This window comes from Mustela erminea, chromosome 2, assembly GCF_009829155.1.
Source record: "Mustela erminea isolate mMusErm1 chromosome 2, mMusErm1.Pri, whole genome shotgun sequence".
NCBI lineage: Eukaryota > Metazoa > Chordata > Mammalia > Carnivora > Mustelidae > Mustela > Mustela erminea.
In genome coordinates, this window is record NC_045615.1 from 165,423,964 (window position 1) to 165,441,157 (window position 17,194).

Below are 17,194 nucleotides of genomic sequence, written 5' to 3' on the forward strand. Positions count from 1 at the left end.
GGGCAGAAAGCACATTGTATGACATATTTTCATATAATTAAAATTCCTTCTAATTTATATCATTCAGAAATAAGTCATGATCAGTAGGTAGAAAGTCTCAACTATTTTATCAATCAGCCGAAAAGGGGTCCCTACAGTCCAATAGTCTGGGCAGAAGAGCATGTAAACAATGAAAGGCATGAGCAATGCTGGAAGAGTAAAGGATAAATAGATTACTAGCACTTAAATTCTTTAAGTTCAAATCAGTATTTTTAGTGACTTAAATCTAAAAATGCCAACATGTTTATACGCCAGTAAAAGAATAAACACTCGTTATTTTTAACACTCTGGTCCCACTACAGTCATGCTATTCCACAATAGTCATTAGGTTTTAGGAGACAAAGGCTGGGTCGAATAATCTAACTATATTCTATCCTGGTTTCAAAATTACAAATAAATTACTAGTGACCCCCATCTAGTAACGCTGGTTCCACAAAATTCATACATAATGAAAATCAAGACAAAGCTTTGGTGATAGTTGTTTTTTTTTTTTTCCCTCCTGGATTCAAAAGCTCTGTATTCCACCCATAGTCACAGGGTTGGGAATTCTCAGATCTGGACTTTGAAATTTAGTGAACTGTCTATGAGCCACTAGTACCAAAGTTCTATCTGCTGCTCTATGAGCATACTCTTTCAATATCTATTGCTTTAACTTGAGTAAGTTCAATTCAATTTCCTGATAAAATTCTGTAATAAAAGTACAGACAAATCTGAAGAGTGCTGCCAATCTCTGTACTGGAAATAAGAAGTCATCTGATAGAAAATAGATGACAAAACACAGCTTTAAAAAATTCAGTGCTTGGGGTGCCTGGGTGGCTCAGTAGGTTAAAGCCTCTGCCTTCGCCTCAGGTCATGATCTCAGGGTCCTGGGAGCGGGCTGCATAGGGCTCTCTGCTCAGCGGGGGCCTGCTTCCCCCTCTTTCTCTGCCTGCCTCTCTGCCTCCTTGTGGTCTCTTTCTGTCAAATGAATAAAAATAAAATCTTTTTTAAAAAAAATTCAGTGCTTTAAGTATGTGTTTTTCTGTTTAAACATTTGCATCAATTAAAAAAAGTCTCCAAAGAAATGTTTCAGAGGCAAATTTTCTTTTTAAAATTATCTGTCATACATAAAGTAAATGATGGCAGATTGTACTTTGGGAAAAAAAAAATAAAACTAAAATAAGCTTCATTGCTTCTTTCCAGTTGTTGCACAAAGAAACAAAATCTAAGACTCTAAGATCTTTTCTTCCAGTCCCCAGAGAATACTCACTTTTAAAATCTGAATATAAGGTCAGCATAAGTTTTACTTGGTAAATACAAACAGGAAAAGAATACATGTTCATCCTTGAAGGACATTTATTATGAATGTGCTAACACTAAACAGTAAGATGTACCATAGCTGCTGGTTTTCTTAGCATTCTTAATCATTTGTGGTGTACTGAGATATTTCCATTAGGGAGAATCTCTTGTCATACATTCAACACAACTAATGTTTACAAATCTTTGTGAGGCAAATGGCACTATATTAGGCAATATAAATGGCACCTGAAAAGGCAGACACTATAGATGAGACTTTCTCTACAGGTCTAAGTTAGGAATCCCTAGAATTTTTTTTTTTTTTTGGCATGTTTTTCACAATAAATGTCAAAGCTAAAATCACCATAAAAGGTATGAATAATCCCAAAGGTAATGAAACTGAATTTGCCTTTGGTCTCTAAAAAGATTGGAATATTTTTGTAATCCCAATCAAAGCACCTCAAAAACATCTAGTTGTGTTCATTATAAGGAGTTAAGGTGAAGGAATTTAAGAGGCACTGTGTTTCATCGGTGATAGCAGAGAAAGCTTGCAATGACATGCTACAATTTTCTGTGTTAAGGGCATTAGGGTGTACTTAGACACTCTATGTACAAAAACATTTATATTATTAAGGATCTCCAAACACCGTATCTAAAATCCAGAAAAATGTTTTGAACATGGTTTCTGTCTAATACATGACCAGTGTTTTTAAAAAAAAAAAAAATCTCAACATGGAATACTCTACTCTCAACCCCTTCCAAAAAAAGGCCACAAAGTGCATTCACAAAGAGTCATTCTTAAAGCCATTGCACAAAATGTACAGTTCATCTATACTGGAATGAGTGCCACACTAAAGTTTAATTGTAGATGTTTTATACACCAGTAAAGCAGCATACGTAAGCAAAAGTCTCTTAACAGATTAGCAGCAAACATCTTCATAAGGGCCATACATATATACATTAGATATTAAAAGGTACAGTTAAAGTCAACAGCGAAACGTAAAAGCTATATCCTGTTAGGAAACTTAATCTAAATTAACTTGAGTCTTTCTATGATTTACCATTCAAGAAATCAGGATAACAAATTTCTTGTCAAAAGCAATTTGTTCATTAACAAAACTGTGATCAATTAGAATCACTACCTGCTCCATCAGACAGCAGAGGGCCCCTCTTCTATGTTTATCCTGCCCAGATATTTATAATGTCAGCTTAGAAAAAAGAAAACTATTAGGGCAAAGCTGAAAATTACCATTTTCTCTACAAACTAAATGCAATCTATATTGATCTTCTGGAAATAATTTAATGCTTCAAATTTCTAATGTGAAGGCAAACAGATTCAGAAGTGGTGAATTTTTCCACTTTAAGAAAATACTCTAGATATAATAGATGATAATTCAAGTTTGTAACTACTAAGTCACTGACTAGACAACCACATTCATTCACATATTGTAAAGTTAGAGAAGATATGAGGATGTGCTGAAGTTACTCAAACGGCCAAGAATTAACATTTCACTGATTTCTTCTGTCCCAAACCATTACCACTGGGCTTGATATGTTAATAAACAATTTAAGTGTCCACATCATGCTCAACATCAAGCACCCGTTAGTGGAAGCCAAAACATTTTTAAAGCTAAAAATATGCAAGATCTTTTGACATTATTTCATTAGTTGTCAAAACTAGTGACTATTAATGCCAAATAATTAATTTTAAAATATTCCAGATCCTCTCAAGGAAATGAAAAAGTAATACTAAGGGTCTCACTTATTCCTGTTATTTTACAATTTTACATGAATTACACAGAAGCCAGAGGTAAGACATTTATGACTGTCAATACTATCTTTGGATAGTTATAATATTTATACAATTAGGGATGGCTTTGTTTAGAAGACAGGAAAAATGCTCATGGAATACACACTGTATCCTGCCATAAATCAACAAAATGCAACTGTGTCCTGTGGATATGGTTGAGAAAATGGCAGTTTGGAGAAAGGTGTGCCTCTAAAGGCTTTTTCTTAGAGGCAGCCTATGGATTTTTTTTGTTTTGTTTTTTTGTTTTTTCATATTACTGAAAAAGACCAAGTAATGTGGTTATCATTACTTTAATTCCTACATCCAAACTTCCACTTAGGCGTAGTTATATGTTCCCAAACGTTTTACTTCTGTCCACCATGCTGGCTTCGATACTGCATGGTCCACTGTAATCTCTTGGTCTTCCCTCTTTATAGGGCAGCAGCTTGAAGTTGCTATCCATTGAGAAGGCCAGACCACCAATTTAGAGGTGGCTATCATAATGGCTGTGTTTGGAATCTGTCTCACCAGATGAGTTGTTAGATCACAGTAAAGAGACCCATAAACTTCTTCTTGAACAACCAAAGACAGTGTCTGAGAAAAAGATCTGTATCTTGTTCCCTCTTCACGTAGTCTTGTTCTTACAACTTCATGTGGATATGCAGTAGCTGTGGCACAAGTTTTTGAGGTGGCAGCAGCATCATTCCCACAAAATCGGATGCTTCTTTCACAGACTCTTCATCATTTTCCATTGTAGAAGCAATCTTATATTCCAGTAGCTTTCGCTTAATACTTTCAAAAATAACAAAATGGATAACCATCTGATATGCCAGCATATGAAACAGACACACCCTATAAAATCCTCTAAGTCCATCTGTCCGATGCACTTTATGAATATCTTCAAAAGCACCCATTCGCTTTTCTCCACAGTTCCTTGCATCAAGCTGTAACCAATCTTTACAAGCCAAATGGGGTTGGTCGCTGTGATTGCAGTAAAATGAGGTTTAAGTTAGTCCATATTTCTATAGGAAGTGACCTGTGGATGGGGAGCATGAGATGACACGGTCTCACTCTTTTCTCTGGAGAAATGTACAGTAAATGCCTGCCATTGCGGCTGAAATTATGTGCACCTGGGTAGAATGTGGATCAAATACACCGTTCAGCTTTTCCTCGCAGTTTGAGTAAGCGGCAGAGTACATTGCTCTGGAAGGATCCACCCCCACTAAATTGGGACCTAATCCTCTGAACAAGAACAAGGCCTTTCTTTCTCCAAGATCACTTTTAGGCAGTGGAGAGGTCCGGGAGACACTACATGGTTGACACTGACTACAGCCATGGTGTTCACCTGAACTTCAAAGATATAAAGTGTCACAGAAGATGACTGCAGCCGTGTTTTTACAACTTCCACTGGACATGTCCAAATAGCTCCTTCTGTACCACCACATCCCTCAGCAAACAGATGCACCAGCGTGTCCCTCTAGGTCATTCTCTCTTCTGCATGTCCTTACCCTCCCTGCGGCGCTGCAGCCGACCGCCTCCTGCTCCAGCTGAGTGCCCTCGACCTCGGAGGGAGAGCCTCATTAGAGATAATTTCTAAAAGACCCTTTAAAGGTAACGGACAATACCTTCTGAGGTTCAAATATCATTAACTTATTCTACGTATTAAAAATCAAAATACCTAAGCTATCTTCAAATGTGTTCTTTGCTGTCATTAAGGAAACATCTCAGGGGTTGATTATTGCTGCTGCATGCCAGACAGGACTGGGAGCACGGAGAATAGTAAGATGACTTAAGCTATTGTACCTCATTCTTATGCGCCTAGAGTCAAGTTAGAAAGATAAAAGGATACAATTTAAATGCTCCAGAAGCGCCATCGACAATGTACAACTGCTAAAGGAACAAAGAAATGGAACTAAAACTCCTTAAAGGATAGGGGAATTATGGAAACTGATGTTCGAGAAGGTCTTAAAAAATGTGAAAGTTTGCCACCAAGAACAGAGAGTTAGATCAGTCTGGGTGAGGAACAGAAGACGGAGCATCACCAGAGGTACAGGGGCCTGGAATTTCAGACCCCAACCAATGTGGGGGCAGGAGAACAGATACTTCTTTTATTTTTTAAGGTTTTATTTATTTATTTGACAGAGAACATGAGCTGGGGATGGGTGGGGGGTTGCAAGAGGAGAGGGAGAATCAGTTTCCTTGCTGAACCGGGAGTCAGATGTGTTGTGAGACTCAATGCCGGGAGCCTGAGGTCATGACCTGAGTGGAAGGCAGATGCTTAACTGACTGAGCCTGCCAGGTTCCCGGGAGAACAGAATTTTTGGCAAGAGTAAGAGTAAATTTTTGGCAAGAGTAAGAGGCTGAAGAAAGAGGCAGCTGCCAGGTTATGGAGCACCTTATTTTGACAATAAGAATTGGAGAGCCATTTAAGAATTTGAAGCAAAATCAGGGAGAACAGTTAAGAGATTATTATAATAATACAATGAGAAATTAGGCTTTAAATTTGTTAAGTGGCAGAGGGGACAGGGGAAAAAAAAGGACAAGACTTTGATCATGATTGAATCTACATGATAAAGGAGGAAACTGTGTACCTGAAGATCTCTTTTCAAGGTCAACTCTTCTTGAGTAGGGGAGGTGGCAAGTACCTATAAAAGGTAGCAGGTGTTAGCAGTGCTAAAAGAAAATAAGGCTTGTAAATGTAGGGATCTGTACGCTTAAGGGTTTTTTTTTCAGGCTTAAGTTTTATTAAAAGAATAATCATACAATATTGAAGTTATAAAATTACTTTATTTTAAATGTGAAAATTTAAAAACTGCTTATATATAAAATTTAGGGGTATTGAAACATCCAAACTCCAGGTTCTGTCTTTAGCTCCTTAGAAATGTACTTAAATTTGATTGGGACAATATTCCTAGCAGGCATAAATATAAAGAGAATTATATTTCTAAAAAATTAAGACACAGGTGAAAATAATTCCTTCTGTCACTGATTAAAAGCACAAAACTATAGTGGTCAGTGCCATAGAATTCCCAGAAGCCTCTCATTCCAAAAGATTATGAGGAGGCAATTACAAAGCTCTCAATGATGTTGGCAGTGACAGGAGGATGGCCGTGTGACCCATTCCTGACCAATAAGACAAGAGGAGACGTGAGGGGAGGTTTGCTGAGAGAACTCAGGAAGGGGTTCTTCAAGTCTATGAAGGAGAGGCAGAAAAGTTGCTCATCTCTCGCTGCCGCCAGGTCTGAATGGATCCATGGAATAACTCCAGCCATCATGCCACCAGCTTCGGCTGAAGCCAACACTAAATGTGGCAGAGCAGAGAGATGCAAGGGACCTGGTTCCTTGGTGACATCCTGAGCCCTTGCTACTTGAACTTCTTGTTATGTAGGTTTATAAAAGTCCTGATGGTTTAAGCCATTTGCATGATAGTTTTCTGCTACTTGCAGCCAAAAGTTTCCCAACTAAAACAAGAACTAAAAGTAGATTAAAAGTAAACATTACCAGGCGGCTATAATGTATTGAATTACATTTTCTCTTCCTGGCAAATCAATTTCATTTACAGTCATTGTAAAATTTCACTTGATGTTTAACATAATCCAGTCCCTCTGAATTGTCGTTAGTTTTTTTTTTGTACTATCACTTCTGTCTGTTGTGTCTCACAGTATTGTCGACAAAGAACAGAGAGAAGAGAAGCAGCAGCTGAATTTTAGGTAGTAGGATTTTAGTAGAATGTTTAGGTGAAAGAGACTGTCTCTCATTTATGGACAATTTGAAGATTGTAGCAGTAAACTCTTCCCATAGAGATAGAGTACAGAATAAGGAATTCTGCAATCTTTTAATAACTGTTTTTAAAGATAAAAACAACTAAGCACTTTCTTAAAATTAATCATATAGCCCTCACTTACTTGCCTTCTGGCTGGGGAGCGTCCACATACCTTTTTAGTAACCTTAAATAAAAATAGAACATGCAAAGCACTAAGCTAGTGTTTGGCACAGGGTGTCATTAGCAGTGGTCTACAGGGAACAAAGGGCCATGCACAGAGAGTGTCCCAGGGTCCGTGGAGCTCCCACCAGCCTTTGTCAGGCACCTCCTTGCCTTCCTGTAGCTTGTGTTCTGCTTTCCTCTCACCAATAAATACACTCGAAAAGTTCTGTCTCGGGGCTAGTGTATGCCTTTCATTTTCAGAGGCAAGCAGTAACTTTGGCATTTCTTATCACAAAAAATCCATAAGAGAAAGCTGGCAAGCCCAGTGAACTTCCTGGACGGAGAGCTTTTTCTGTCAGAGCCGGGAGGGTGTGACCATCCACCATCCTCAGAGTTCGGCCGTTGAGCTGGACGGATCTGCAAAGAGGAGAGACACACCCACGTTAGGCCGATTGTGGGAGCTCCACCTTCTCTACAAAAGTCCTGATGTCTTTTTAAGACCAAAAAAATGTGTGACAGCTTATATTATAGAACTTGTGCTTTACTGCTATATCAGGTAAATATTTGACCCAGATGATCTCTGAGCTACACCGGGAGAGCTGAGTCATTGTGACAGAGACCATATGGCCTGCAAATCCTGAAATACTGACTGGCTGGCCCATTACAGAAAATGGCACACACAGGAGGCACTATGACAGAGGTACGAAAAAAATAAACATGATGTAACTTCTTGATTTGTGGCAGTTTCATCTTACGGTAAATAACGGGAAAAGTTCCTGTAAAAGGCAAATAGAGATTCCGAACTGAAGTAAATTTCACAAATTTAACATTAAAGATGGCAATGAAATTTCCTCTTCATAACTGTGTCCATAAACCCTCTAACTCCCCAGTCCCCAGGGTGATATGCATTCATTTGCATAGCTTATGTTGTTAAGATATTTTGGAAGAATGTATATTGCTGGAGTGAAACAAAAATAATTCTGTTTCACTAAACCACAGATACCCAAAAATGTTATGTTTTCTTTGAATTCAAATTCAAAACTGAGCCCCCAAAATGTGAAAAATATTTTAAGGACCAGTGTTATTTTTGTGCATATTATTATTTAAATCAAATTAATACAAGCTCACAGAAATAAATCCAATACAAATATGGGCTTATAAAGAAAACTGTTAGTCTGCTTTTAGTTCCACTATAGTTAATCCCATAGTTCTAAATGATGCTTACATCTCTATGATCTTTTTCTCAAGTGCTTTTTACATAATGAAAAAATTTTATTGTTGAAAATTGGTTAATGTCAGACTTACAGGTATGTCATATGCATAATACATGTATACACGTAGATCACTTACAGGAGTGCCTTGCATATAGCGAGTACTGCAAAAATATTATCTGTCATCATTATTCTGACAAATAAATATAACAAAAGTAACCTGCTGATTTATCCTGACCATTTTTAATATTTTGATACATATTCCTTCATCTCTCTTCATCTTTTTTGTGTATATATACTCATATTTTCATTTAAACAAGAACAGGCATACAGTACATGGTCTCTTAAAACTTGATTCTTTTTCCCTGAGCACTTCCTAACAGTTGCTCACATACCCCCATTGCATCACTTTAACAGCTGGCTGTACGGGATCCCGTCGTGTGAGCATATTAGGATAGTAATTGTCTAGTGTTAGACATTTGGTTGTTTCCAATTTAGAATTATTTTAATTTTCATCTTTAAAAATCTCTCAAACTCAATCTTCCCTAAGTATCAGTCAGCAGAAAAACTGGTTTCCATTTAACCTTGGTTAGTTGCCCAGCTCTGAGCTCTGTGCTTGCAGATGGAAGAGGATAACCATGATTGTGCCAGGGCCCATGAAGCCCGCCCTGCATTTACACTCGGTGCACACATGCATGAGTTGTTTTAGTGCCTACATCACCCCCATTTTTAGAAGGGATGGGGGAAGAAAGACCATGACCATCATCAGGAAACCACAAACAAAAATAGGCCTTGAAAATACGTCTAAATGCCAGTAGAGCTGTTCTGCATGCATTTTGAGACCTATTTTCGAGGGTACATAAAAAAGTTGCAGGGGGGGGAAGTTGCAAGAATGATTTAGGACAGGCCACAGAGCTTAAAGGTAATCTCATCATTGTCCATCAACAGTGTTTAGGGTTCAGAGTTCATTTTTTTTTTTTTTTTTTTTAGTTCATGATGAAATACAGGCAAGATAATACACAAGACCATCTGGCAACACGTTTAATCAACAGTAAAAGTAGCTAAAGGTAGTATCAATACACTGAGAATAAGCTTAAAGATGTGGATCATTTCTGTGTTGGGCTGGGTAAATCAGGGTAGGATTTTCTCAAGGGTAGTATCTTGTTTCATATTTTGAAGTTTGTAACATGGTGACAAGAAATAGTAGACATGTTTGCCAAGTTTCAGATGAAACAGAGCTGAAAGGAATTAGCAAAATTTTTCTGGGCAAAATTTATCTGAGATAAATATAAAATACTGCTTTTATGTTTAAGATATATTCCCTCAAATATTTACTAAATACTTACTACACAGGACCTTTTGTAGACACTATACAAGTTGTTCAACTAAACACAATTTTTAAAAAAGGTGATCATTGTTTAACCCTCTGAGGTCATTAGAATGAGTAAGTGTGCAGGTGAACACTCAGCAAACTAATCTGGGTTACTTATGCAACATTTTATTTTATTTTAATTGATTTTTTAAAAATTTAACAGAGAGAGAGAGACCACAAGTAGGCAGAGAGGCAGGCAGAGAAAGAGGGAGAAGCAGGCCCCCCGCTGAGCAGAGAGCCCGACATGGGACTCGATCCCAGGACCCTGAGACCACAACCCAAGCCGAAGGCAGAGGCCCAACCCACTGAGCCTCCCAGGTGCCCCTATTTTATTTTTTTTTTTTACAACACTTTAAAAGAGAGAAAAGTATAAGTGATGTATCCTCATCAAAGATAACTTAGGGTAATAAAACATTCACAATTTCACCAATTTTCCATTACTAAGCATGAAATGTGTGATCAGAATGCAATGGGCTCTGATAAATACAGCAAAGAGAAGAGTCATTGAAGAATTTGGGCGCATTAAGCCTGGAAAGAACAATCTAATTGTCCTGCAGACACTGGAGCTGTTCTGGAGAAAATTAGGAATTTGGCATTATTCACATTAAGGGCCGCAAACTCAAGTGCCCACAAGAGCCAAGGAATTTATATGTGCAAGTGCAGTAGGACAAGGTCACAGAGATAACAGGGTCATGGCGGGACTAAGGAGAACCTGTCTAAACTAAACAACCACAATTTAACTCCATCTATTTGGGAAAACAAGCCCAGAGTTCCTAAAATATCTGTTTAAAACTTTTTTTTAATGATTTGCATATTTATTTGGAGGGGACAGACAAAGGGAGAGGGAGAGAGAGAATCCCAAGCAGATGCCCTGCTGACTGTGGAGCCTGACACGGGGCTTCAACTCAGGACCCCAGAACCTGACCCGAGCCTAAACCAAGAGTCAGATGCTTAACTGACAGCCAGCCACTCAGGTGCCCCTAGAATATCTGTTTTTATTTTTATTTATTTATTTTTAAAAGATTTTATTTATTTGTCCGAGAGAGAGAACGAGAGAGCGAGCACAGGGAGGTAGAGTGGCAGGCAGAGACAGAGAGAGAAGCAGGCTCCCCACCGAGCAAGGAGCCTGATATGGGACTCGATCCCAGGATGCTGGAATCATGACCTGAGCCAAAGGCAGCCGCTTAACCAACTGAGCCACCAGGTGTCCCTAGAATATCTGTTTTTAAAGAAAAGCTAGAAATCCAGACACTTTCTTCGTTAGCAATTTTTAAATAGTTACAACTTAGTAAAGATAAAAATTAGTGCATGCCAACCTCCCTTATCTGAAAAAAGGGAAAAAAGCCCTCTAAACCCACTTGTGCACAGGCACGAGGCATAGTTTCTGACCTCTGCTCTCAAGGACAGAACTAAAAATGGCAGACGAAAGGCAGAGAGAGAGACGTTCCCCTTGCCAGAGAGGATGGCTGCTGGGAGAGTGGATCCAGCCGGATCCAAGAATCAAGCAGAGCTGAGTGGCCTGAACACCCCATCTAAGGTTGGACTAAAATACCTAACACTCTTCCAACTCTACAACTATTAGTCTGTGACTTCAGAAAAGCTTTTCCCTTGTCAGCATCAGATGCAAAAGTACCCAATTTAAAAAGTCAGAACCCAAACAGAAAAAAAAAAATGTGTTAACCAAATATGCATTATTTACATTAGGGGGAAAAAAAGGTTTAAATGGCAGGAAAATGGATAAGTAAACCATGGTATTTTATAAAACATCTCTTTCTCTCTTTCGGACAAATAAATAAAATCTTTTAAAAATAAATAAAAATAAAAACAGATATTCTAGGGGCATCTGAGTGGCTGGCTGTCAGTTAAACATCTGACTCTTGGTTTAGGCTCGGGTCAGGTTCTGGGGTCCTGAGTTGAAGCCCCGTGTCTGTTGAAAATGGTCTTTTATAAGACATATCCAATGACTGGCTTTTAAAAACCAAAATGTGGGGCGCTTCGGTGGCTCAGTGGGTTAAGCCGCTGCCTTTGGCTCAGGTCATGATCTCGGGGTCCTGGGATCGAGCCCCACATCGGGCTCTCTGCTCAGCAGGGAGCCTGCTTCTCTTAAAAAAAAAAAAAACAACAAAAAAACAAAATGTGCTACAACTGACTTCAAATAATCCACCGAAAAGCTACATTTCTGGGCATTTTTTTCTTTCTTTCTCTAACCGGATAAAAACACTACCGTCACACTGTGAGAGAGTCACACTCAGCTCCCGTGGTGTAATATGTATACTGACCCCACACCCTTAGTAGCAATTAAAACATAGGTATGTTTTGCTTTAGTGACTGCGTTACCAAGAATTATAAGTTTTTGTAGAGGAGATAATCTAAATGCCTTGAGGGCATCTTGACCTGTCAAATCGTTCCGAAATGCACACTGCTCCCCAAGATAACTGCAAGTCGTGTTCATACCCTTCTGCTTGGACTCTAGGTGAGTAATATGTGTACTGGTAAGTATTCATAGATAAACTTCCTGAATATTAGGAATTGTTAGAACTTGAAATAGTTGACTTTTTCCCCTCCCTTGCAACACCCTCTATTCTGATAAATACCAGTCCGTTTGGTGAAAAGTTTGAAATGAAAAAGGAAAACTACTCACTTGGAAAGCAATCCATCAGGGCCTAAAGGTCTCATGAGGTATTTGTCCACTGGTTTGTTGAATAGATGACGGGGAAGCTGCAAGCGTTTGGTGACGTTATGGAGGTTTAAGGCGTACAGAGTTAGATCTCCTTCTTTATACCTTGGGCTAAAAGCAAATAGATTAACTCCCTAAAAATATTTATCTAACTTAAGCAATTATGAACTCAGTTACAAACATAATCATGGATACTAAGTATTAGTCTCTGTAATGATGCTGGGCCTTTTTATCCTTCCTTTCATGATTAGGGTAGACAGCTAATGTGGGCCTATTTGAACACACGATTGAAACTGCTGCCCCTCATGCTACCATTTTCTGGGTGAGAACATTCTGAGGTCTTTGCTGCTTTGTCACGCTGAGTTGCTAGGAAGCTAGTCAGCCCAACCCTACTCAAACCTAGAGAGGTTAAATAATAAACAACAAATTTTGTGGATTCCTAGGAATTCAAATTATAAGCCAGTAAACAGGAGCTTTTCCTAACCTTATGATAAAACTAAAACAAGTAAGAAAATTAAATCTATGGACACTTTTCAGAATTTCCATCCAAACCATTCTCTTACTTCCTAGTGGGTCCTCAGTATTTCAAGAGTTCCCACTCACCAGAAATCATGGGTGGCTTTATTTTGACTAGAATTATTATTTTAGTATCATCCTATCAGGAAGAGCATATTACTGAAAGAATCGTTAACTGGTAAAGGGTGTGTAACATACTTACTGGTTGACATTAGTGCAATGAAGGTATACTCGAAGTTTACTTCTGTCTGGACCTTTCACACTTGCCATAAACACGTTGGTGCCCACCAATTTCTTGAACAGAAGAGATAGCCAATAATCCTAGTCGTGGTGGTTGGGTAGAGAAGGAATAAAAATAGATTTTTTTAAAAAGATTTTATTTATTTATTTATTTGTCAGAGAGAGAGAGAGAGCGAGCACGTGCACAAGAAGGGGGAGTGTCACGGGGAGAAGCAGGCTCCCCACTGAGCAAGGAGCCCAATGTGGGACTTAATCCCAGGTCCCTGTGATCCTGAGCCAAAGGCAGATGTTTACCCCAACCGACTGAGCCACCCAGACATCCTCCAAAATAGATCTTTACTTAAATTTCTTTATTTAACAAAAATAGCATGAGCAAATAGTTAATCCTACAAAGATTATCCTAGAGTATTTAAATGACTATATCTTTTTGATCCATGTTCCCACCATGAACCTGAAGGCAGTTTCTTGTTTGCTACTTTTTATCATTGGAGGACTATATCTGCACAATTCAGAGGGCCATGACCACTAGGGTCTATACCTCAAGAATGTAATTCATTGCTGAAGGAGTTTAAATATTCTTTATTGTCTATCATCCAAGAATTCAAAGCAAAGCTCAAAGCAGAACTTTTAGATACACGTGTATACACACACACACACACACACACACTAAGGTAAGTCTTTACCATAAAACATCTACCAGTTTATTTAAGGTATCTACCAGTTTATTTAAGAGATTAAAATAATTTCTGTTTTTTAAGATTTTTAAAGAATTTTAAGTAATCTCTACACCCAACATGGGGCTCAAACCCATAACGTGAGATCGAGAGTCACTCGCTCCACCAACTGAGTCAGCTAGGCAGCTTTAAGATAACTTTAGAACCTTATAGCCCCCTTCCTGAGTAAAGTAATGGATGAGGCAATGGTCATTACTGGCTATCAAGATCAAAACAAAACAGAGAGAGTGAGAGAGGAAGAGCGAGAGAGGGACAACCAGACATTGCGCGCCTCTTGTGGGAAGCATGTGTTATCTCCTGGGAAGAATTATTGCAAACCAAAACAAAAACCAAAAATCTGAATGAGCTCAAGCTTCTAGGTCTAACTGCCAGTTTACAAGAAACAGAGGAACTTGCTAAAGGATAGCATGAGAATGACTTTAGCAAAATCCAGAACATGGGAAACACTATAGAAAAAATTACCTTTCTTTAATTAGCAAATTCCACAGGACCAAAAAAGGGATGGGGGGGAAACTTGCAAACCAACAGACTTAAGAACTGTTTCAGCCAAAGCAACACATGGACCTTGTTTGTGTCCTGATGTGAACGAGCTGACCACTAAAAACATTTGAGACGATAAGAAAAATGTGCAACGCCCACTCACTAACCATTCCGTGATACTGAGAGTTGAGTGTGAGTACTGTACAGTAGGATAATACCTTACGTTTGTGGAAAGGAGATACACACTGACTTATTGACGGATACGGTGATACGGCTTCGATTAGCTTGAAAGTAATGCAGTGGCTCGGAGGTGAGGAGTGGGGGGGACTAGAGGTTGAACACAAGTGGGGATTTATATGCTTTTCTCTCTACTTTGAAACTTTCCATAATAAAAATTGTGTCTTTTTTTTTTTAAAGAACGCTACTCCGTTTATACCCCAAATCTTCCTTCTTCAGCTGAGGAAATGTAGACTCAACAGGGCAATCACATTTTGTTTCTCTGCTTACGTTCAAATTTTTCGTTCACTGGAGAGGAGTAGAATGAATTAAGCATTTACAAAGGAGATCGAACTTCACTGTGGTTTGGTGACTGTTAGAGTGGGAAGCATTTGGGCCTCAGAGCTGGGATTTGCCTGGGATTCTAGAGTAACTTGGGACAGTTGTGTGACCTCCCCTAATTACCCAACCTTGTCTCAGTTTGAACTCCCTCATCTGAAAAATGGATCTAAGACACTGCCTTGCCAGCTTCCAGGATGACTATGCAAATCAAACACGAAAAGACCTGTAGAGGGCCTGGGGGTCTCATTCAGGTGGGCATCTGACTGATTTCAGCCCAGGTCATGATCTCAGGGTCGTGAGACGGAGCCCGCCTCGGCTCCTCGCTCAGTGTGGAGTCTGCCCAAGATTCTCCCTCGCCCTCTGCTCCTCCCCATTCCATGCCCGCGCCCTCTCAAATAAATAAATAAATGAAGTCTTTAATAAAATAAAACTAAATCGAATTTTAAAATCCCATACTACATCCCAGGTGGCCCACAGTAAAAACATTATTCTGCCTCTCAGTTTCTTCTTTTGGGACACACAAGTATGAAAACCGATGGTCACTAAGGTTTCCTCCAATTCGTCATTTTGCGGATTGGCCACCTGCTGAACTACCCAGAGGACTGACTGTTCCTGGGGGCTGGTACCGAGTGTGCTCAGTGTACTCCGGGCTATCGCGGCAAGGAGGAGACGACGGTCACTTACAGGGAGAGGTTCGAAGTTTTCCTCCACTAAGTGGTAGTTTCCGGCCCCGAAGAGCACTTGCCTCATTACCACCTCTATGCCCGTCCTGGCCGACAGGCCCAGCTTATCCAGCCACCTGGAACAGAGTGCGGCCCAGCTCGCTTCAGGTTTGGAAACCAGAAAATCCCAGCTCTAATTACAGGCTATTCTGATAGACTCATCTATGTGGGAGGAATTGACAGGAAGTCACAACAGTGCTCATGATTATAAACAAGCCATTCCAATGAAATGCAGACTGCCCTTCCCCCGCATGTTCCCACACCCGAGCATGATAGCAAACCCTCGAATACTATTAATATGCCACAGGAGTTTCTTTCAGGGTAAGAAAACATCTGCAAAGCAGAGTGGACAAATTCTCACCCTACAGGCAGTCTCTCCCCACGCCAAGGCCCACGCGAGGAAGAAAATGTTGAGGAAGAAAAGGCGGCTTGTAGTCACCAGGAGTAAAACGTAAAGCCAGTAGAATCACACCTAGACTTCATGACTATCTCCTTGCACGCCCTCCGTCTTCAGCTAACGGCAAGACAAACATCTTGATTCTTAACTCTCCACCTCATGGCCCCATGAGAAAAAAGGACTTGTTCTTTATTCTGGATTCACAAGAATGAGGTTAGGAGGGGGACAAGAAAAAAATCTCTGTGTGGGGATATAGAACTATTGATTAAGACGGTTGATCGAGTTCTGGAATGTAAGTAAACCAGTTGTTTAAAGGCATCAAGTCTGTGGTGGCTGGATGACGAGGGTGATTTAGTTTAGTCTTCAGACTCACTGGAGGCTCCCCTGCGGTGACCTCACACTTCGACTCTAAGCGCCTTGCGAATCTATGAAGAGAGCTACAGGTACACTAAGGATCCCTCTCAGACTCAAACCTCGAGAGGCGCTCTGACGGTCTCTCTCGGAGGATGGAACCCTTGGCATATTTATGGGCCATAATTAAGGAACAGCACTTCTAAAGCAACTCATTCATTCAGTGATTAATTTGGGACCCCCGTTCGAGATGTCCAACAAACATGCGTAAACACGTTCTTGCAAAATCTGGCATGAGTTATGGGTCTCAGCCATAAAAACCATCTTTGATCAGTTTTTTGGTGATGAGCTGCTTCAGCAGAAGCTGTTTGATAAAGGGCTGGGAAGACGTCGCAGCCTGTCCCGCGGTGGTACCGAGGCACTCACATGAAGCCGGCCACAAAGGTGTTGGACAGCAAGGGCGCTCCCCCGCCGTACGCAGAGCTCGTTTCTCCTAACCAAACCTTCTTGTGGGGTCGGGTCTCCTCAACAACCTGCGGACAGGAGAGTTCCCATTGTATTTGCGAACAACTGACCAGCTGTGGGGCTGCAGACTAATGACGCTCAAAACCTTGTATTCCCAGACCTATTTGTCCACTACGGTGACAGAACATGTTCGTGGCCATTCAGGTCTCGGGCAGTTTACTTTCGTTAGAATACTCAGTGTGGAAGGAGTTTAAATCATCCCCTTCCTATGGCCTTGGAGAGTTAATTCTACCAAGGGGCTATTGGAAGTGTTTTTAATTTTTAATCAGTACACATGGGTGAGGCCTGATGCTCAGGGGACTGAAGGTGAGTGAGTCAAGGAAAACATGGAACCGTGTCTACGGACGGAACGAGAATCGGCGAGACCACGGAATAAAAACTGG

At 40.0% G+C, this 17,194-nt stretch overlaps 1 protein-coding gene and 1 pseudogene across 1 annotated transcript in view; both read right to left on the reverse strand.

Annotated features, from left to right (window-relative positions):
• Window positions 1–2,534: 2,534 nt before the first annotated feature.
• Window positions 2,535–5,801, reverse strand: LOC116585299 (annotated as a pseudogene).
• A 69-nt stretch (window positions 5,802–5,870) lies between these two features.
• Window positions 5,871–17,194, reverse strand: part of HPSE (heparanase) — a 29,548-nt gene continuing 18,224 nt past the window's right edge. Inside the window, exons 8-12 of the mRNA XM_032334792.1 lie at window positions 16,713–16,819; window positions 15,501–15,615; window positions 13,007–13,125; window positions 12,253–12,399; window positions 5,871–7,445 (exon numbers count right to left, since the gene is read on the reverse strand). Of these exons, the coding sequence (XP_032190683.1) occupies window positions 7,286–7,445; window positions 12,253–12,399; window positions 13,007–13,125; window positions 15,501–15,615; window positions 16,713–16,819 (648 nt within the window). The 3' untranslated portion in view covers window positions 5,871–7,285. The remainder of the gene's footprint in view (window positions 7,446–12,252; window positions 12,400–13,006; window positions 13,126–15,500; window positions 15,616–16,712; window positions 16,820–17,194) is intronic.